General features: G+C 44.1%; 1 protein-coding gene across 2 annotated transcripts in view; it reads left to right on the top strand.

Moving 5' to 3' along the window:
* The window catches only part of CCDC137 (coiled-coil domain containing 137), a 49,563-nt gene extending 32,108 nt beyond the window's left edge, over positions 1 to 17,455 (top strand). Inside the window, exons 1-6 of one of the 2 annotated variants that reach the window (XM_073682559.1) lie at positions 9,155 to 9,311; positions 13,153 to 13,280; positions 14,103 to 14,337; positions 14,792 to 14,874; positions 15,021 to 15,100; positions 16,109 to 17,439. In XM_073682559.1, the coding sequence (XP_073538660.1) occupies positions 9,247 to 9,311; positions 13,153 to 13,280; positions 14,103 to 14,337; positions 14,792 to 14,874; positions 15,021 to 15,100; positions 16,109 to 16,306 (789 nt within the window). In that variant the 5' untranslated portion in view covers positions 9,155 to 9,246 and the 3' untranslated portion in view covers positions 16,307 to 17,439. Of the gene's footprint in view, positions 1 to 9,154; positions 9,312 to 13,152; positions 13,281 to 14,102; positions 14,338 to 14,791; positions 14,875 to 15,020; positions 15,101 to 16,108 lie in introns of those variants that run through there. The other variant, XM_073682560.1, reaches the window with a different exon arrangement.
* Positions 17,456 to 23,336: the final 5,881 nt, after the last annotated feature.

The following is a 23,336-nucleotide window of genomic DNA, read 5'->3' as shown; positions in this document are numbered from 1 at the left end:
ATGCATTTGGTAGCCCATATATTGTGAGCAGGGAGTCTGCTGACATAGTCTGCACAGTGTATCATACAAGTGTGTCAGACAAGCGTGATGTATTGAATTAGACCTGAATTGGACCAGAAGGAAATTGGATACCCAAGCAAAGTAAACAAAGTTTGTTTTCACTCTATCCCCTATAGTCCACCACTTTCTACTAACCCCCTAATCCCTACACCCAGTAATAAACTCTTCATCTCTCCCTCCATCCTCCCCATTCATCTCGCCTCCTCCTCAGAACTATTCCTCAACATTCAATCCTGTGTCCCCAAACACAGACAGCCACCTCATGCCCTCTCCTGCTCCCACTTTCCCTGCTCCTCCTCACTACCCGGCGATATCTCTCCAAATTCTGGTCCTCCTTGCCACATCACTACGGTCACTTCCACCTCCTATTTACGATCTATCACAAACTCTCGCAACCTTTCTAACCTCTTACCCATTCACCCAGCCCCCGCTTCCCCAGTCTCACTAACAGGAGCTCTATGGAACGCTTGCTCCGTCTGCAACAAACTTTCTTACATCCATGATCTTTTCATTACTAACAAACTTTCCTTCCTCGGCATCATTGAAACCTGGTACACCCCCTCTGACACAGCCTCTCCAGCTGTACTTTCATATGGTATATTCCACCTTTCCCACACCCCCCGCTCCAGCCAGAAGCATGGTGGAGGAGTAGATTTTCTCCTGTCAGATAATTGCTCTTTCACCCTAATCCCTCTACCGCCCTCCATTACTCTCCCCTCTTTAGAGGTGCACTGTGTGTGCATCTACTCCCCCTTCAACCTCCAACTGGCTGTCATTTACCACCCCCCAGAGCCAGCCACCACTTTCTTCGACCACTTCACCACCTGGCTACTTAACTTCCTTTCCGCTGACACTGCCAACATCACCATTGACACTTCCCACTCATCTGTCTCTAAGCTTCTATCCCTCACTTCCTCCTTCAGCCATGCGCAATGGTCTTCCGCACCCATTCACAAAGATGGTCACACACTGGACCTCGTCTTCACATGCCTCTGTTCCCTATCCAACCTTTCTAACTCCCTTTTCCCCTCTTTCTGACCACAACCTACTTACATTCTCTTCCCTCTCCTCTCCAGGTGCACAATCCACACTCCACAAACTTGCACACCCTCACAGAAATCTCAAACACCTTGACCTACACTCACTCTCTGAATCCCTTCTCCCTCTTACAGGCATTAGTTCCTTACATGATGCAGATGTTGCTGCTGCTTTATTTAACATTACAAAAGCTGCAGCTCTCAAGTCAGTCGCCCCCCTCACACATACCAAAGCTAGCATAATCAACAGGCAACCCTGGCACACCAACCTGACTAAAAACTGAGATGGGCCTCCATGGTTGCTGAGCGGAGATGGAAAAGGTCCCACTCCAACGAGCACTTCATTGCATTTGAACAGTCCCTCACTACTTTCAAGTCCACACTCACTGCAGCAAAACAAACCTACTTCTCATCTCTCATATTTTTCCTGTCTCACAACCCTAAACAGCTATTCAACACTTTCAATTCTCTTCTCCGTCCCCCAGCGCCTCCTCCCTCTCCTCTCAGCCAAAGACGTTGCCTCATTCTTCAAGCAGAAGATTGACACCATCAGACAAAGCTTTTGCCTAAAGTCCCCACAGCCCCTCCTCATATATACTCAACCCTCCTCCTCCAAAACCAGCTTCTCCACCATTACGGACAATAAACTTTCCTCTCCAACTCACACCTCACCACCTGTGAACTTGACCCAATCTCGTCCCACCTCATTCCTAATCTTACCACAGTCTTCATCTCAACCCTAACCCACCTTTTTAACCTGTCACTAAACAATTGGTATCTTCCCCTCATGCTACAAACATGCCTCGATCACACCCATCCTCAAAACGCCCTCCCTTGACCCATCCTCTCTTACTAGCTATCGCCCCTTATCACTTCTCCCCTATGCCTCAAAACTACTGTAACAACACGTCCATTTTGAACTGTCCTCCCACCTCTCCTCCTGCTCCCTCTTTGACTGCTTACAATCTGGCTTCCAACAGCAACATTCCACTGAAACTGCCCTGACTAAAGTCCCCAACGACCTACTAATTGCCAAATCCAAGTGACACTACTCTGTCTTCCTCCCCCTGGACCTGTCATCTGCCTTTGACACCGTAGACCATTCCCTCTTACTACAGACTCCTCTCTTGGCATCACAGACCTGGCCCTATCTTGGATCTCCTCATACCGAACAGACCGGACATTCAGCGTCTCCCACTCACACACCACCTCCTCATCTCGCCCCCTATCTGTCAGTGTCCCCCAAGGTTCAGTTCTAGGACCCCTGCTCTTCTCCATCTAGACCTTCGGCCTGGGACAGCTCATAGAGTCTCACGGCTTTCAGTATCACCTCTATGCTGATGACATACAGATCTACCTCTCTGGACCTGATATCACCTCACTAACTAGAATCCCACAATGTCTGTCCGCTATTTCATCCTTCTTCTCTACTAGATTTCTAAAACTTAACATGGACAAAACAGAATTAATCATCTTTCCACCATCTCACTCAACCCCCCTATCCATCAAAGTCAATGGCTGCCCACTTTCCCCAGTCCCACAAGTTCGCTGCCTCGGGGTAACCCTGGACTCTGATCTCTCCTTCAAACCACATATCCAAACCCTTTCCACTTCCAGCCGACTCCAACTCAAAATATCTCCCGGATCCGAACATTCCTCAACCATGAATTTGCAAAAACACTAGTGCACTGCCTCATTAACTCATGCCTCGACTACAGCAACCTCCTGCTTTGTGGCATCCCCTCTAACACTCTCACACCCCTCCAAACTATGCTAAACTCTGCTGCCCGACTAATTCACCCATCCCCCTGCTGTTCCCCGGCCTCTCCTCTCTTTCAATCCCTTCACTGGCTCCCCATTGCCCAAAGACCCCAGTTGAAAACCCTAACCTTGACATACAAAGCCTTTCACAACCTGTCTCCTCCATACATCTGTGACCTAGTCTCCCGGAACTTACCCGCACGTAACCTCCGATCCTCACAAGATCTCCTTCTCTACTCCCCTCTTATCTCCTCTTTCCACAATCACATCCAAGACTTCTCCCTTGCATCCCCCTCTACCGTGGAAACCTTCAAAAGGAACCTGAAGACCCACCTCTTCCAACAAAGCCTACAACCTACAGTAACCCTCGCTCCACCATACCGCTGCACTACCAGCTCTACTCTCACCTACCCTATCCTCACCCATCCCTTGTAGAGTGAGCCCTCGCGGGCAGGGTCCTCTCTCCTCCTGTACCAGTCGCTGACTTGTATTGTTCCAGATTATTGTAATTGTTTTGCTATGTATACCCCCTTTTTCACAAAAAAAAGCGCCATGGAATAAATGGTGCTATAATAATTAATAATAACAAACTCCTGATCCAGCAGCAGTTTCAACTGCAGCAGCAGGAGTTGTGGCAGCAGTTACAACAGCAGATGGCTCTCCTGGCAGAAACTGTCCAGGCCAGTGAGAGGCCACCACCTACCAGCCAAAGTGAAGGTGTTCGGGTGAGGCTAGCTGTACAGGAAGCCTTGCAGAAAATGACTCTGGAGGATGACATTGAGGCTTTCCTGACTGTCTTTGAGAAGTTGGATGACATGGAGAAACTGCCCCCAGAGCAATGAGCAAGGGTTCTTGCTCCATACTGTACTGGGAAACGCAGAAACGTACTATTACCATCCCCTGCAGGATGCCAAGGAGTATGGCAAGCTGAAGGCAGAGATTCTGCCACGTTTGGGCGTAATCCAATCCCCAAGGCCCTAGAGGAAAAATTCAGGGGGTATAACCGGTCGGCTCGAATGAGACAATTTATACCTGGGAATCGGTTACTTGTGTTAATGTCTACAGTGGAGAGCAAGTTCCTTACCCAGTGGCAATGACCCTATTAGGTGGTGGAAAAGGTGGGAGAGAGGTCAAGTATAAAGTACAATGACCATGGAAAAGCCCTTTCCCATATATTATGGCAATCTACTAAAACCCTGGAAGGATAGAGACTCACTTGAAACCCCTTGTTTGTAGGCCCAGTCAGAAACCAACATTATGCATGGTAAAGCAGCAGGAAATTTGTCACCTTCCCAAAAAACAGCACAACCGGAAATGGGTACCCAAAAATAGGAGCGGGTTCATGGAATTACTAGGTCACCCTTGTGTCATTAAGCATGAGCCTCACATTCGGGTCAATTTAAAGCCTAGTGTTTTGGCAGATGGTGCCCAGCCCCTGGCTTTGGGTAAAACGGGTGGGGGGAGAGTATGTAGCAAAGCCAAGTAGGCTAGGATTAAATCCTAGCACTACAGGCTCTGATTAGGTGCACCTGGCTGTCTCTGCATATAACCGTACTAGATGTTCACCTTAGTAAGCTGGGGAAGCTGAGCAGAGTTGATTGTGTTGGGGATAAAGAGAGACAAGCCAGAATCCCTCTCTGAGGAGTCTGCACAGGCCGTGTGCATCAAACTGCAAGTATCAATGCTAGCTATGGACAATAGCCGTTGTGTTTGACCAAACTGAGACTAGCTCAGTCGTGGGTAGCCAGTCTATTTTGTTTAGTTAGAGCCTGGAAAAGGGTAGGGATTCTGCTTTTGTTTTGGTACTGCGCAACCAGTGGAAATAAATGTCACATTGTTTTGACCCAAGAATCCAGTGCCTGTTTGATCGCTACTTAATGCATACTTGAAAGCGTGAATCCCTATAGAGTACTGTGGCTGGCTCTGGTTATGTGTGTTAAGCGTCGGGCTGTTGCTGGATTCGAAATAGGTCCAGAACCTTCTGTGGTCTCCCATTCCAGTCCAGCCAGGGCTGATGCTGCTCAGCATTGTCGTCAGCCCCAACACCTAGCTGGTCCACGAGATGTACAGATAGTCTCTCGCGTATTTGTGCCTAGCAACGTTAAGCATAGGTTAAGCCTAAGTCCAGGATTCTCGGTACTGAGCATGCCCGTGACCTGGCAGACCGTGATTGGTGGTTTGACAACCACCTGACCCGGTGACCTGGCACCGCCTGATTGGTCCACGGGTGGGGTCACCAATGGCACGATGGTGGGCAGGGCTTAGTCTTTAAAAGGCCCGCCCACAAACATGGCGGCACACTCTGATCATTGAGCAAGTGATGCTGTTGTGTGGGCGACTGTGTTCCACGTAGTTTCCATAGGCAGGTTTAGTGGAAATAGGCAGGTAGCTTGGTCTAGCAGTCTGGCTCTGCCAAAGGGGTCGCCTAACACCCCGAGCAGCCTGCAGACGTCCTATCCACGGCTATCGCCTGTAAGCCACGTGGAGTAGTACCCTTCAGTCCGGTAGCACTCCGGCTGGAGGCACGTGTACCCGTCGGAGTAGTCACACACGCATCCTAGCGCCGCCAGTGTAGTGCCTGTTCTGTAACAGGACTACAGATAGTTTCCCGGTCGCACATCTCCCGTGCTGTTAACGGAGATCGAGCGAACCGCTATACCCGTTACCGTGTGCAGTAACACAGAAAGGTTTATCATTTAAGTTGGTTGCTTTCCTTTTCACCCGGAAAGGGTTCGGCAGCAGTCCACCAGGCTGCATCGTGGACCCCGGGGTCTGTTGCGTTCCATTATAATAAAGTTGTCTGCAACCGTCCTCCTAACAGTGTGGGCCTTATAACTGACTCTGGTATGCAGTTCTGTGCTTGGCTTTATGTAGTCACTGTGGTTAGCTACATTATTAGGTTGTTGTGGCTCACACTGTTAGGTAGGCACTATGACCAATTTGGTTATGCAGGTGCTGCAACTGGCTCTTTATGAGGGCATAGTAGCTGTATCCAGGACTGTGGAGTTGGTAAGCCAAACCACCAACTCCGACTCCTAAATTTCCCTGACTTCCAACTCCGACTCTACAGCACTGCCTCACTACTGAACTTGTACATAAAGTGCAGCACAGATTCATCTCAATTAAAAGCCAAGATCCTTAGATCAGGAACAGAACAGAAAGTTATAGGACACTTCATAACTTTCCCAAATTCTTATGAAAACATTTACAGCACAACCTGCATTGAACTACTGTACCCAACATATTATATATTTTAGGAGTCGGTCCATTTTAGACCGACTCCACCAAAATTGGACACAGATTCCAACTCCACAGCCCTGGCTTTATCTGATACTCTGTGACCATTGTGGTTGACTCATTCTGTTATGAGGTCACTGTGACTGTTGCAGTATGTAGCTCTTCTATTAGGGGGTGCTGTGGTTGACTTAATTATGTGGGCAAACTCTATTATGTAGACACTGCGAAGAGGTTCTTCCTTTGAAGCCATTACCACTGGGTGACGACTCGAGACTATGTACAGCTGTCTAATATAACCTTGCCATAAACCAGCTGACAGATACTGGGGTTCACTTAGCCTTTCGACAAAAGAAATTCAAAAAACACATCTTCAGTTATAATAAATATATATTTTAAATAAAAACATTATACACAGGACACTTATGGTACTCAAACTTTGGTACAGAAAACACTTAAAGTGGTGTTTTACAAAGAGGTTGCGGCTGTCTTCCAGGTATTTTACTACACCTGTCCATGGGATGTTAAACTCATTCCAATTTTCTAGTTCTGTCAGCCATGCCCTTGGCACTACATGCATAGGGACTAGTGTTGAGCGAGTATGCTCCGGCCGAGCTCCGAGTATTTATAGCTGCTCGGTGATATGGTTGAATCGCTCCCGTGTGCATGATTTGCAACTGTTTGACAGCTTTATTACATGTGAGGAATGTGTAAGAAATAGACATTCCTCACATGTAATAAAACTGTCAAACAGTCGCAAATCATGCACACGGGAGCAATTCAACCATATCACCGAGCAGCTATAAATACTCGGAGCTCGGCCCGAGCATACTCGCTGAAAGGGTTAATAGAACATACTCGCTCAACACTAATAGGGACATTATATAAACTTTAGGTCTGAAATCTTTTTTTAAGTCTGCAAAATGGCTACCTCCACAGCCCGACATTTAGACTTGCCATAAAATAGTAGGGGAGTGTTCAGGACCATGAGAGAATACCAAGAGGTCATAGGTAGCCAACAGGAAGTTACAAGATGACAAAGAGGAGGCAGATCTGGTGGCTATAACTTTCGTAAATGACTGAGAAATGGTTTTATTCCCATACCCACACCTTGTTCTGTACATTCCTCAGGCCAAAGTTCCTACGGACGTGTTTTGCTCTGAATTCGGAACCGTATCTCCATCCTTATAAACATCTTAATGTTCTCATCATCTATCTGCCTCTCCAGGGTGGCCAGCGCTAGCTCCCCTCCATCTTTGTACAGCTCCAGAAGTTCCTCAGCGTATGCAATCCACACGCAGTTATGGCAGCCGCTCATGCAACAGTGAGTGGGAGGAGGTGGAAGAGGAGGCTCGATGAGCTGGTGAGGATCTCCAGGAAACTGATCCTTGGTTTTCAGGGGGTTGCCGTCCACAGTGGGCAGAACGTTTGTGTTCTCTGCACCTTGATCATAGGTTTTTACGGATCTTCTAGAATAAGTTCCATCTCTAATGAGTAAGACTGAGGCTGAGGAGGCGGAAGACGGAAATCTTCGTAGAAGGCAAGTCAGCAGCTGTAAGATACAACAGACTGGAAGATTAGGAGGACAATATGGTCTGATGTCTTTAAAAGGTGAAAGAACTGAAGGAATTAGGGCACCGAGATCAGATCTCAGGGTATCAATGGATAACAAACCCATATACAGAAGTCCAAGGATTCCTCTCTCTTCCATGGGTGAAGACTTTCTGGTTGATCTCCTCTCATGATCAGTGCTCAAGTAATTGGACGGGTGTCGAGAAACTCAAGCTGCGGGCAGTGGGTGATCACGTGAACAGTAACATGGCTACTAGAGATGAGCACACATATTTGCAGTTGTGGTCTAGTGGCCACGGCCGTATTCGGTGCCCGCCGTACGGGAGCCCTGCGAACCTCCTCCCTGCTTGAGGGCAGTCGTGCACCTGACAATTCCCTAATGATTCCATAGGGTGTCAAACATTCGTTATAGGGCTCAGAACTATCTAAATTGTGGCTGTCACTGTTATGGGTGCACTGGCTGCCCGTATTATGGGGGTGCACTGTGTGTGAGTGATATGAGGTGTCGTGGTTGTCCGTGTTATAGGGGCAGGGCTGTCCGTGTTATGGGGCGCTGTCTATTTCTGTGTTATTGGGGCACAATGTATGTCCCTGTTATGGGAGCACAATGTATGTCCATGTTATAAGGGCAGGGCTGTCCCTGTCATGGGGGAACCTTATATGTCCATGATATGGCGGCGTAATGGCTGTCATTCTTATGGGTGCACTGGCTGCCTGTATTATGGGGGTGCACTGTGTGTCAGTGATATGAGGTGTCGTGGTTGTCCGTGTTATAGGGGCAGGGCTGTCCGTGTTATGGGGCGCTGTCTATTTCTGTGTTATTGGGGCACCATGTATGTCACTGTTATGGGAGCACCATGTATGTCCATGTTATGAGGGCAGGGCTGTCCCTGTCATGGGGGAACCTTATATGTCCATGATATGGCGTTGTAATGGCTGTCATTCTTATGGGTGCTCCGTGTATGTCCTTGTTATGGGGGCAGGCCTGTCACTGTCATGGGGGAACCGTGTGTGTCCATGATATGGGGGTGTAGTGGCTGTCACTTATCGGGGAGTAGTGTATGTCCTTGTTACATGGGGGGTGCGAGTATTTCCGTGTTATGGGGACGCTGTGGCTGGCACTATATAAAGTAGGAAATGTTATGGGGCTTTGCGACCAGTACTGTCATGTGCACACAGGACTAAATTACAAGGTTGCTATTTATGGCTTTGACATCAATAATATCAAGCATACAGAACCTACTGTACACAGCCAATTCATAACCGTCGCACAAAACGAGTCTTTAGGGTTACCATAGTAACGCTCCTCCCGACACCGTCTGGGACATGGATCCCGTTTCCCCCTTCTTTTTAGGGCTCTAATTCAGACTTCCATCCCCCCCCACCTCTCGACACCTAATAAACGGAAATGACGAGGCAAAAAATGAAGTTCCAGTTTCAAAGATGGCGCATCCGTGACGTCATTAGCGCGTTCCAACTGTGAATAGTAAAGAGTGCGCCGGTTTCATGATGACGTATAACGCCATAGCCGGAAGTTCACGGTCTTGTGCGCTCCACGTGTGTTTACTGTGCTGACAGCGCGATGGGAAAGCGGCAACAGATCAAACCAGCGAAGTCTCCAGGTCTCGGAGCAGGAAAGGGGAAACGGTGAGAGTTTGTCCCTGTCTCAGTGATTGCTGGTGCTGCAGATGAGGCTCATTTTCTTTGGTTGATGATGTCTTGAAAAATGAGAGGGCCTGGGGGGCGCTTTTACTATTGATCTGCAATAACTGAGAATAACCGAGGTCTCTGCCTTTTTTCCATGATAATTCATGTTTGACATGCTCTGCCTATATTTTGTACCCATGATATTACTATGTACTTTGCCCTGATCTTCAGCTATCAACCTTGTTATTAGCAGCTCCACTTCCAGATATGGAAAAGCGCATGATCAGAGCCGTGTGTGTAAAGGGTTTGACCAAGTCGTCCCCCTCTTTGTATATTCTTTTTCTTGAGAGCTAAAGGGGCCCCACTTGGCTATTGAAATGAGCAGTTGGCCAGTCCCCTCCACAGACAACACTGATTAGGTGCCAACATGGGAAATTCTCTCTAACCAGTAGTAGAGCTGTTAGAACCTGGGACTGAAGCTAAAAGATGCATATCTGAGCACAGTTTACAAGCCCTTTTTAGCTTTTCTCCTACCATAACGTACATCAGCTCCAGAGTGCTTTGTATGGAGCTGAACATGGTCATTACAGGGCAGATGCTGTGTTATTTTAGCTATCTCCAATTCTTATGTTTAACCATCTAGCATATAAACGGTTAGGTAGTAGATGAGTACATGTACTGATGCCCAATGGCCCCCTCGCAAAATGCGACCACGTAATGCCGATAGGCCGCCGGCTGACATGGGAACCTGACGAAGGCCCCCGTCGCTGGCATCTGGGACCCTCTTATAAAGCCCAGTCTGTGGTATTGCACCATGTAGTACTATCTCCCTATATGGACTAAAACATAAGGGGGAAATCATCTACTTCGTTTAAGAATAAATGAAAAATCTAAGTTTAAATTGCCCCTTTTCCAACTTCAAAATGAAATATAAAAAGTAATCCCATTCTGTATCACTGTGGCTGTAAGTCTGTGCTGTGAAATGCAAAAAGAAGCCCTCACACAGGTCCATTGACAATAAAACAAAAAAAGCTACAGGAGGTCTCAGAAAATGACAGCATAAGCCTATATATATATATATATATATATATATATATATATATATATATATATATATATATATATATATATATATATATATATATATATATATTTAGTACAGACCTTCTCATTTAAAGATTTTTCTGTATTTTCTTGACTATGAAAATTGTACATTCACACTGAAGGCATCAAAACTATGAATTAACACATTTGGAATTATATAGGTAACAAAAAAGTATGAATCAACTGAAAATATGTCTTATATTCTAGGTTCTTCAAAGTAGTCACCTTTTGCTTTGATGACTGCTTTGCACACTCTTGGCATTCTCTTGATGATTTTCAAGATGTAGTCACCGGAAATGGTCTTCCAACAATCTTGAAGGAGTTCCCAGAGATGCTTAGCACTTGTTGGCCCTTTTGCCTTCACTCTGCGGTCCAGCTCACCCCAAACCATCTCGATTGGGTTCAGGTCTGGTGACTGTGGAGGCCAGGTCATCTGGCGTAGCACCCCATAACTCTCGCTCTTGGTCAAATAGCCCTTACACAGCCTGGAGGTGTGTTTGGGGTCATTGTCCTGTTGAAAAATAAATGATGGTCCAACTAAATGCAAACCGGATGGAATAGCATGCCGCTGCAAGATGCTGTGGTAGCCCTGCTGGTTCAGTATGCCTTCAATTTTGAATAAATCCCCAACAGTGTCACCAGCAAAGCACCCCCACACCATCACACCTCCTCCTCCATGCTTCACGGTGGGAACCAGGCATGTAGAGTCCATCCGTTCACCTTTTCTGCGTTGCACAAAGACACGGTGGTTGGAACCAAAGATCTCAAATTTGGACTCATCAGACTAAATCACAGATTTCCACTGGTCTAATGTCCATTCCTTGTGTTCTTTAGCCCAAACAAGTCTCTTCTGCTTGTTGCCTGTCCTTAGCAGTGGTTTCCTAGCAGCTATTTTACCATGAAGGCCTGCTGCACAAAGTCTCCTCTTAACAGTTGTTGTAGAGATATGTCTGCTGCTAGAACTCTGTGTGGCATTGACCTGGTCTCTAATCTGAGCTGCTGTTAACCTGCGATTTCTGAGGCTGGTGACTCGGATAAACTTATCCTCAGAAGCAGAGGTGACTCTTGGTCTTCCTTTCCTGGGGTGGTCCTCATGTGAGCCAGTTTCTTTGTAGCTCTTGATGGTTTTTGCAACTGCACTTGGGGACACTTTCAAAGTTTTCCCAATTTTTCGGACTGACTGACGTTCATTTCTTAAAGTAATGATGGCCACTTATTTTTCTTTACTTAGCTACTTTTTTCTTGCCATAATCCAAATTCTGACAGTCTATTCAGTAGGACTATTAGCTGTGTATCCACCAGTCTTCTGCACAACACAACTGATGGTCCCAACCCCATTTATAAGGCAAGAAATCCCACTTATTAAACCTGACAGGGCACACCTGTGAAGGGAAAACCATTTCCGGTGACTACCTCTTGAAGCTCATCAAGAGAATGCCAAGAATGTGCAAAGCAGTCATCAAAGCAAAAGGTGGCTACTTTGAAGAACCTAGAATATAAGACATATTTTCAGTTGTTTTACACTTTTTTGTTAAGTATATAATTCCACGTGTGTTAATTCATAGTTTTGATGCCTTCCGTGTGAATGTACAATTTTCATAGTCATGAAAATACAGAAAATTCTTTAAATGAGAAGGTGTGTCCAAACTTTTGGTGTGTGTGTGTGTGTGTGTATATATATATATATATATATATATATATATATATATATATATATATATATATATATATATATATATATATATATATATATATATATATATATATATATATATATATATATATATATATATATATATATATATATATATTTACAATTGTTGGAGTCATTCAAAGCTACAACTCTCTACAATTATACGGCTATGTTGATGGGAAAATGAAAAAGGGGAGGAAAAATGAAAGGGCACAAATTAAAAATAGCTTGTTCCCCGAAAGGGTTAAAGATGGTTTCAGATGGGCAGAAATGTGCAACATTTTAGCATCTGTGTGCCAAGGTAATAATATCCTGTGGTTCTGCTAAATTTAAAGGTGTTAGGCTATGTGCCCACGTTGCATTTATGAAGCAGAAAATTTCTGCTGCATAAATGCAAGTCCTCTCCCGGAAAAACGCTTGCGGAATTCCGCACGTGTTTATCGCGCTTTTTTCGCGCGTTTTTCACGCGTTTTCCACATGCGGAATTGCCTTGCGTTTTTTATGCATTGGACAAAGGCAATTCTGCATGCGGAAACGCAAAATTAAATGACATGCTGCGGATTTTTGAACGCGGCATAAACGCTGCGGAAAAAACCGCAGCATGTGCATAGAAGTTGCGGAAACCCATTGGGGATCATGGGGTGCGGGTTACCAAGCATTTTACAAGCGTTTCCGCTGCGGAAATTCCGCATCAAAAACGCTTGTAAAACGCTACGTGGGCACACAGCCTTATAATGGGGTTTGAAGAAATTTATTTAAAAAATAAAAACACAAAACAATAGTCACCTGTTCGTTTTCCCCGCTTGTCCATGCTGGTCTTTTGTTTGCTGTGATGATGTGTTGTACGTCCACATGATCGCTGCAGCCAATCACTGTACAGCACGAGACTGCAGAGATCAGCGATTGGCTGCAATGGTCACGTGATTGTATGACACCATCACCGTAGCAGAGTAAACGAAGACCGACCGTGAAAGATTGGACAGCCGAGTAAGTTAATATGTTTATAATGAATTTGATATAATGCTCCAATATATCTATATTTAGACATGAGAAGAAGAAAACAAATAGTAAACCAAAAGACCTGGATACCCAGGAGATCCCCTTCAAGCTTCGAGAGATTATGAGGAGTCGCATGGAGATGAACAAGCCGAAGAAAAAGAAGAAAAGGCCAGGTGGAGAATATAGGGTTAATCTTCTACGGGTCTTTAAAAAATTATTTAAAATCCCTTTTAGAGAATAGATTTAATGGAGGGAGGTTAACGTTCAGGACCCTCATCTGTTGTCAAGAGCAAAGAGTGTTCCTCGCTGTGGAGGATTTGGATGTTCCTTTATTTCATGAATTGTCTTTAATTAGAACAGTGTAATTCTTCATTTCCCCTGTGGTGGCGCTGCAGGGAAATTGAACACTTGCTGCTGGGTACCACCATAGATCACAGTTGATTTGCTGGGGGAATCTTGGCAATATGATTCTTAATAATTAGCATATTTTCAAAAGACTCCATAATTGGGGAGAGTTGTCATGTAGTAATATGTGACAACCTCTAGGGGTGCTGTATCTGCTGCCAATAGTCATAGTTGCCATGATGTGGCATCATCAGACCATGGATAAAAATTAGTAAATATGTTTAAAGGGGGTTTAGTTTGGATCTGTTGATAGTTGCAGGTCTGGATCTTGGATTCCCTGGCAAATGGCACTATCTCAGGTGAAATCTGGTATTACATGTCATCTTTCAGATGAATATGAATGGATGGCTCAGATTTTCCAGAATGGAAAGTATCTTAGAGTGGCCCATAGAGAAGGTTCCTGGGTGGAGAGGCTGCCATTGCATGTTTAGTTTGGGTGGAAATGCTCCTTCAATGATGGAGACATTAGAAATGTGAAAAACATATATTAATATCTTACAACCATGCTGAGAGACAATGATTTGAAAATAGGGGCCCAGTGCCTGAGGCTGCACTACTGAGAGATTCTGACTCTGCCATCTTTTTTTCAGCAAAGAAACAGGGTCCTGACAATGAAGAGCTGCAGACAGACATCAAGGTCCCCAAGTTCAAGAGGAAGGTCAATGAACCTGTATACGCCTATCTGGAACGAATGGACCGTGAAACTCAACACGTTCTGTTCCTCAGCAAGAACCAGCCTGATCGGATGCCGGAGACTGAGGTGGATGAGAAGGGGAAGCTGGTGATAGAGGTCGCCAAGAAGGAAAAGTCACAGAAGAAGAAAGAGTGAGTTGTGCTGAATTGGTTGAAAACATTATACCCATGTTTACCTGTCACAGAGAAGAAGACGTGGGGTTTGGTCACTTTGGGGGGCATTTAGTTAGACTGGCATTTTATACAGCGGGCGGTGGAATGAGATGCGCTAAATTTATGAGGAAGTGCATAGATCTTAATTTGCTAATATTCTAGAAAGATACATTATGCACCCATCACAAATTCCAGCAAAACCCTGTAAAGTGTGTTACTGATGGTCCTTGTTTATGGAGATCAGTGGGGTCTTCTCCAATATGGGCTAAATAGATTTGGGTTCCCTAGGCCCAGATGGTCATTTTTCTAAGGCTAGCATGGTCCCAGTGTATGTGGACATTACACCCGTGGGTTCTTGATCCACCTGGGGTAACAAGTTGTTCTTCTGTTTTCTCCTACATGAATTTCATCCAGACTTTGTGTCCTGTTTCAGTTTTGACAGAAGACGTCTTGAGAAGTTCTTGAAGAGAAAAGAAGACCAGAAAGAGACCCGTTTAGAAAAAGACATATTCACAGGTGATGTTTGGGAAACTGAAAACCTACTGTGTTGAGTAGTAGTAAGAAGAGCCAAATGACCGCCCACAATTGGCTATCAAAGGCAATATGAGAATACCATGTAAAGGTAAGGCGGCTCACATTTACTGGCTTCTTTTCTTGGACAGACACGGTGATGTTCGGGGAAGTGGTTACCGAACCTCCTACTCTCACAGTAAAGCCAAGGAAGAGTGCAGACAAAACTAAGGTGAGACAGTTCTCCATACATTTTTCATGGGTGAATTTGGAAGAGGAATGCATCTTTAAAATGTCAGATTTGCGAGAGGTTTTTCCTTACTGATAGTTAAAATGTAGAATCAGAATTGCTCAGCCGATTGCTCTCCTCCAAGACTTAAGTCAGACCTTATATTGAGCGCTTCTTCAGCCTAGAAGCAGGGACTCGGCTGAGGACTTCTGCTTCTTCATTTTATCGATCAGTGGGAATATTGACCTTGATTACTCACCCCATCCCCTCGAAAACATATGACTTGTGAAAATTTTTCGAAAATTGCTGTTACATTGTAAGTCTGCTGATACATAAGAAACCACTGGTGCGTCTTTATTTTGTGGGAATCTCACCTATTCCCAACTTGAGCATCTTCAACTTCTTCAGATTTTTAGGGATTGAGTTACTTTCAATTTGATATGAACACTTTGACGTGCCATGGCTCCTTATGGGTCTTGATGTGGTGGTCATGTTTCATGGACCCCATCACTAAATCTTATGAAATGTCTCTTCTTATCCACATACTCTTGGCCACCTCAATTCCAAACCTCATCTATCTACATGGAGTTGGTTCTACTTTTTTTGGAAAAGTCTCCTTCGCTTTTGAATGTTGCATTCTGGTATTTGTCCATTGAGCCACAAGAACATTGTTAGGCTGGGCACAGATGTGGTACGATAAGTCCTCATCATCAGTGTCCCACCAAGTACATAAGACCTGTTCAGACATAAATGATCTTCGGCCATCCACCAAAACAGATTATTTCCAAGAACCTATTTCCACTTTCTGGACAGGCTCCAGTTGTGGGCTATTACTGCCAGTATGTGAATATGAGGAGTGCACATACTTTTGCTTATGTAGTGATTAATGATGGTGTTATTCCATTATTATGGGTATGGAAAAGTTGCATTCCTTTAAAACCCAGTGGCTGAAGGTGAACACCTTTTATGGCATTGTTCGATAATCTTACCTTTTTTCTTTAACATCTTTAGCCGGGAGAAAAGAAGCTCCTCTTGAAAAGCCTTTTGGACAAAACCAGCTCAACAGCGCCCCCACCTGTTATGTCCATGGCCAGAAAGAGGCTGTTGGAGGATGAGCGAGAGCGCGTCGTCCAGGCATACCGTGACCTTAAAAAGAAAAAGCAGCTTCAAAGTGAAGGCTCCAAACGCGCTAAACCTCACCATACATGACTTATGACTATAAATGGAAACCATTGAAATATGCTGCTAAGGACCTTACAGCAAGATGGGACATGGGTGGATGAGGCCATACCTGGAGCTATATGGTTGGGCCACAGACTTAACTTCAGATGTTTGCTTCCTTTCTTCCCATGTGATTGGAAGTTGCCATAAAAGAGGTTTCTAGAACTGGTACTAGAGAAAGCAAATGATTGCTTGTAGCTTTATTAAAGGGGTTGTCCAGGACTTTGATATTGATGGTCTATACTTTGGATGGGCAATCAATATCAGATCGATTGTGGAATGGCTGGAGGAAAACCGTGTACGGAGCCTGAACACCACATCTTCCTAACGGATTCATGGACAAGTCTGGTTCTGAAAACTTGTTCCAAATACTTCACATTAAAAGATTAAAAAAGAATTTTATAACCAAACCATTTTTTTGGAATCTTATGGTCCTGGTTTCTCTTTCATCTGATTACTAGACCACCAGAGATGCAGACTTTAATGTCCTCACTGCCCTAGAACAACAGGTATGCGTATCCACACCTATTCTATGTCCTAGGCCACCAGGGATGCAAATCCTAAACCCTTCTCTGCCATAGGCCACCAGGAATGCATACCCGAAGGCCTTTTTTGCTGAAGGTCACTAGGGATGCAGGCCCCCTTCCCTAGGCCACCAGGGATGTAAACATTTTGGACCAGCTTAATCTATGTATAAGTCTTGGGCTACTTAATGACTTTGGGCGTGCGATGTGTTGCTGCCAAAGATAACATTGTGCCTCTGTTACATAAAGTGAATGGAGTCGTGCTAATTGCCCTGACTCCAACACACACAAGTCATATTAATGTGATTCATTTATTTACCATGTTCGTGAAATTTGTTTGCTGTCGGTGATTGAAAACCGTGGTTTGCATGGCTTGTCCTGCTCCCATCTAAGAGGTGGAAACTATTATACCCAATCTAACCAATGCTGTGTGTGAAGAGCGGGGACATCTGCGTATATCCCTGGGGCATTTTGCTCCAATGTATCGGACAGAAGGCCTCACAGAGCATTGCCTAGACTAGATACAATTGTATTTATTTCTTAGCTGAGAACAGCACTGGTTCGGTAGTGGCTTGCAGTGTTCTCATTCAATGACTGTGAGAAATTAAGACACAAAGTATATTCAAAAATTGTACGACTTTTCATTTGTACAAACATTAGGTTTTACTAACCTAAAACTGTCAAACTTATCTAAGGATTTCATATCCTTAGACCACTATTTTCAGTTCCCCCAAATAAAGGAAATACATTGTATTATGAAAAATCCAACAGACTGTTTCACGTTCTTACAAAATCTCTGCTTGGTGTCATTGAATACCAACCTTCCTTTACCCTATGCATGTTTATGGTACACTATGTTCCTATATATTCTGCTCACTAGAGTGGCTCCTAAGGAGAATTGTATATCTTGTACCTATTCCGTGTTACATCCTTTAATTCAATTCAGAGCTGCACTCACAATTCTGCTATTTCAGTCACTGTTTATATACAATTACATTACTCATCCTGAGTAATATCCTGTGTTATAATCCAGAGCGGCACTCACTATTCTGCTAGTGGAGTCACTGTGTACATACATTACTTATCCTGTACTCATCCTGTACTCATCCTGAGTTACATCTTGTATTATACTCCAGAGCTGCACTCACTATTCTGCTGGTGGGTCACGGTGTACATACATTACATTACTTATCCTGTACTGATCCTGATTTACATCCAGTATTACACTCCAGAGCTGCACCCACTGTACAGTGCCTTGAAAAACTATTCATACCCTGTGAACTTTTCCACTTTTTTTCACGTTACACCCACAAACTTTAAATATATTTTATTGTGATATCCCAACACAAAGTAGCAAGTATTTGTGAAGTGTAAAGGACATGATACATGGTTTTCTAGTTATTTTAAAAATATAAATCTGAAAATTGTATTGCATTTGTTTTCAGCCCCCTGTCGTCTGATGCCCCTAAATAAAATCCTGAGTGACCAATTGCCTCCAGAAGTCACATATTTAGTAAATTGAATCCACCTGCAGGTAATTTATTCTCAGTATAACTATATCTGCACTGTGAAGACCTCAGGGATCAAACTGCATCAAGAAAACCAAAGAACACACCAGACTGGTCAGAGATAACATTGTGGAGAAGAGTGAAGCAGGGATAAGTTATTAAAAAAAAAAAAAAAAATAGCCAAAGCGCTGAACATCTCACAGAGCACTGTTCACTCAATCATCCAAAAATGGAAGGCGCATGGTACAAGTGCAAACCTACCAAGGCATGGCTATCAACCTAAACTGACATCCCAAGCAAGGAGAGCACTAATTAAAGAAGCAGTCAAGAGGCTTTGGGTCCCTCTGGAGGAGCTGCTGAGATCCACAGTTCAGGTGGGAGAATTTGTCCACAGGACAACTATTAGTCATGTACTCCACAAATCTGGCCTTTATGGAAGAGTTGGAAGAAGAAAGCTATTTTTGAAATCAAGCCGTAAGAAGTCCTGTTTGTATCCTACATGGCTTTTGGCAAACTGCAAAGCGAGCATGTGGAAGAAGGTGCTCTGGTCAGATGAGACCAGAGGAGAACTTTTTTGGGCTAAATGCAAAACGCTATGTGTAGCGGAAAACTAACACTGCGCATAACCCTGAAAACACCATCCCCATCGTCACACATGGTGGTGGCAGCATCATGCTGTGGGTATACTTTTCTTCAGCAGGGACAGGGAAGCTGGTCAGAATTGATGGGCAGGTGGATGGCGCGAAGTACAGAGAAATCCTGCAGGAAAACCTGTTAGAGGCTGCAAAAGACGCGAGACTGGGGCATAGGTTCACATTCCAGCAGGACAACGACCCTAAACATACTGCCAGAGCTACAATGGAGGGTTCAGATCAAACCATATTCATGTTAGTGAATGGCCCACTCACAGTCTAAATCCCACTGAGAATCTGTGCCAAGACTTAAATTGCTGTTCACAGACGCCTCCATCCAATCTCATGGAGCTAGAGCAAGTGTGCAAAGAAGAATGGGCAAAAATGTCACCTCTAGATGTGCAAAGCTGGTAGAGAAAGACCCCAAAAGACTTGCAGCAGTAATTGCAGCTAACGGTGGTCCTACAAAGTACTGACTTAGGGGTGCTGAATACAAATATACGTCAGAATTTTCAGTTGTATATTTTTAAAATATTTAGAAAACTCCTGTATCATTTCCTGTACATTTCAGAGATCCTTGCTACTTTGTGTTGGGATATCACATAAAATCCCAATTAAAATACATTTAAGTGTGTGGGTGTAACGTGAAAAAATGTGGAAATGTTCACGGGGTAGGAACACTTTTCTTAAGCCACTGCAAGTGATTTGCTATGTATGTGCTTTATGTACTACAGTAGTTAGATCCCAAGCCTAAGGCCTGTGAATATATTGCTATTGGCGTCATTGTTGACCTTTTGCGGTCCTCTCCTGAAGTATGTGCTCCCCGCGTCCTGTCTTGCTTTTCTTGAGTACGTGTCTAGACTGGCCTTGTCACTTTGCCTTGATTTTTAGCACTGTCAGCCCTTATTTTGTCTTTTGCTTAGTAAATTAAACAGGTGTTCTCTGTATTTTGGATATTCTTGCTGGCACCAGGGGTGTGCATGTCATACCTGTGACATACCAACAGAGGGCAGCAGCTTCACTTTATTTCACCCTTACTTCGCCTCTGACATCAGTCTTATCCTACCCGCCAGCCTCTGGGACTTTTAGCAGATTTGTGTTCTTACAATAATCCATGTGAACTAATTAATATTGAAAATGGAGTCTCTGCTATAAGCACACAGTTACATGCAAAAAAAAAAGAAAAAAAAGTCCACCCAGTTTCGGGCTCTTCCTGCGTAGGACTGGGTGCTAATGCCGTCTTATGCAGTAGCAGGGTCAGCCCCTGATTAATGCAGACCTTTGGGTCTCTCAGCGAGCCCCTCTTTGCTTTAGTTTTTAACAGGCTGCACTATAGGTGTACAAGCATGGCAGACGTGGGCTGCCATCGCCCTCTACAATCATGTTTCAGGGGGCTGTATGTGACATTCCTCCCCAGCCCCCCCCCACCACCCCATTTCCAACATCTTAAATGTCGCTGTGCCCATTGACAGCGGCATCTAGGAGGTTAAACAACTGTGATTTGGACCTAACTGAGTACCGAAAAACCATGTGGCTAAGAATGTCTCGTGTAAATACTGTACAGGGTGGCTGTGGGATATTTTTATTGACCCGAGGATTAAGGGGACATTCCAATCTCCAAGATCCTACTTCAATATGAAGTAGGTGTAGTAGTAATAATAATATTAGCGAATACCTCCCATTAGAAATGTAGGATAGTTCTAGTTCACTATGTCGCTTACCCCATGAGCAGGGAATTGCAGTAGCTTAGATATCCATGGATACAACCACTCATATAGTGACAACTGTCAGTGGTCATAACCATGGATACCTAAGCCACTGAAATGCCCTGCACATGGGGTAAGTGACATAGCGAACTAGAACTATCCTACATTTCTAATTGGAGGTATTTGCTAATATTATTATTACACCTACTGAATATTAGGATAGGATCTTGGAGATGGGAATACCCCTTTAAGAAAAGAGCGCTGCCTTCTATCTAATTGCCTCAGGCATGCAGCGTGGAGATATGAGCTGCGCCACGGGTGCTTTCTGATCGGACATGGAGTATTATAAAGTAGGTTAAAGGGCCCAAGACGTCCTAATCCACATTCCATCACCTCGACTTCGCACCACACAAGGAGAATTCCAGCCATGCCTCGAGACTGGGATAAAAAAATAGGCCCTAGGCCTAAAGTCCCTGAGGTTTCACACTGTGTGCAACAAGTCTAAAGCAAAAGTCGCATGAAGATATGATGCATATATCAGACTTTCATTTATATTTTTTATAATTATTCAATGGCATCCATTTTCAAAAAACTGTCTAAAACAAAAACTGGTTTTGTTGCCCATAGCAACCAATCAGAGCTCAGCTTTCATCTTTTAAACAGCTTTGGTGAACTGTGTGTTGCGCTGTGATTGGTTGCTATGGGCAATAAAGGCAGTTTTTTTGTTTTGTTGGGGTGTTTGCCACAAGCTCAATACCAGGCCATTCCAGGCAGATGGGGCACAGGGTTACACCATAGATCAAGGCCGAAGTAATAATACAGGTGCTGAGGCCAGCTCAGTTACCAATGGCCGATTTGGCTTGCTACAATTGAATGGCAATATCAGGGGTTATGAGGGCCATGATATCATGACAAGGCCGCGGCTGCTCTTTTATGGAGGGGCGCTGTGCCTTTTCTTCCTTGCCTAGTCTATGCAGCTATTGTGTCTGACTACATACATAAAAATAGGCTGGCGAGAGCCCCGTCAATTATGCTTGCTGTCAGTGAATGGAAACATTCGCTGAGGTTTGATATCAGACTTAAAGGGATTGTCCAGTCTATAATGACAAGTCTGTGGCTTGACGTTTTAGACCGGACAACCCCTTTAATACCGGTGAAGCTTGGCTGGTCTGGGCGGTCATCCAGGGGCCAAAAGTCAGGACTCCTCAATGATACAACATCCTCAGGAAATTGCAGTAAATGACCACAACTTGGACTGTAGGAAACAATGGCGTCATAGGAGGCCGAACTAAACAGTCTGGACTTGGACTGACACCTTTTTTACCATTTCAGCTCAGCTTTATGGATTTTTTTGCCCATTTGATGAAAACAATCCTGTTTCCATTCACTGACATCATGCAGAGATGTTGAGACACAATACATATTTATCAACTCCCTGCTGAAGTGCTGGCTGTGAAATCTGCTTATTAAATGGGTCGCTGTGACACTGGGGAAAATAGGAGTCAACCTGCTTAATGGAAATTAACTGGAAAATCTACTTAAAAGATGAATTTCCCTTACAAAAAAAGTGGTTTCCCACATGCAAAATATTTTTGCCAGTCATGATACCCGTGTCTGGGCCCTCTGCCAGTTTACAGAATACAGACCGAATAATGATTCATTTTAATCAGCGCTGTGTAGTACCACATTTCTCCTGAAGTGGCAACTGCAGTTCGACCCATGATGACAGCCAATCACTAAGGGTTTCTGCTCCTGGACATGTGGCGACCCTTCAATGCCCTTATTAGAAAAGGGGTCTTGTACAAGCCCTTTGGTTAGAAGGGTTCCCCAACTATAAACAGATCAAAACTGATTGGGGAGACCTGTCGTCAAGGGTTCAATTTCTCCACAGCACCATCACAGAATAAACCGAGAATTGCAGTGTTCCCATTGAAATCAATGGAGTTAGTGTAATCTACAGCTGTAGATGTTGTGTGTTTACAAGGGAATTGCTATTCATGCAGTTACCTCATATATTTAAGTTGTATTTATTAACTGCATGTATAATTAATCCCATATTTGTATGTTAGATGACTATATTGACTCGTGCTGCGACATAGTCAGCAATATAGACTCCGTTTCCGTATGTGCTGCAGCCCCCTTCATCTTAGAGGGAAAGATTGTGCATTCAACTTCTTAAATAAAAGCCCCTATTGATCAGAGGACCTAAGAAGAAACAAGACGTTGTTTGGGTGGGAACACGGTATAGATGATTTCTTTACGTTGCTGAGTGAGAGCTGATTGAGTAGGAGGAAGTCGTTGATTTTATCGTTTCCTAGGGGGTGTATGTGTATATAAAATTTTTTTTTATAAATATATATTTTTTATACCGACCCAGAAAAAGTGCAAAATTATTTGTCAACCTCAAGATCTTTAATTGGAAAACATGAAATATCGTAACTGTGTAGTCTACTATGGATGCTCCAGATTCAGCCTCGCTTCAGTTTCTGGTTCAGGAAGCCATATAAGATCTAATGTGACTGCTTTTATGTCACCCAGTCACTTAGGCTGTTTTCACAAGCAGCTTTTTTACTTTGATTTTTCCGCAGCCAATATCTGTTTTCTTGGCAGTAAAAACACTGCATTTAAAATGCCAGTTTTCATTATTT

This window comes from Phyllobates terribilis, unplaced genomic scaffold (assembly GCF_046119375.1).
Source record: "Phyllobates terribilis strain yellow unplaced genomic scaffold, ASM4611937v1 Scaffold_5__5_contigs__length_657084704, whole genome shotgun sequence".
NCBI lineage: Eukaryota > Metazoa > Chordata > Amphibia > Anura > Dendrobatidae > Phyllobates > Phyllobates terribilis.
The sequence above is the reverse complement of the archived record's forward strand: the minus strand, read 5'-3'. Positions and strand labels throughout refer to the sequence as shown.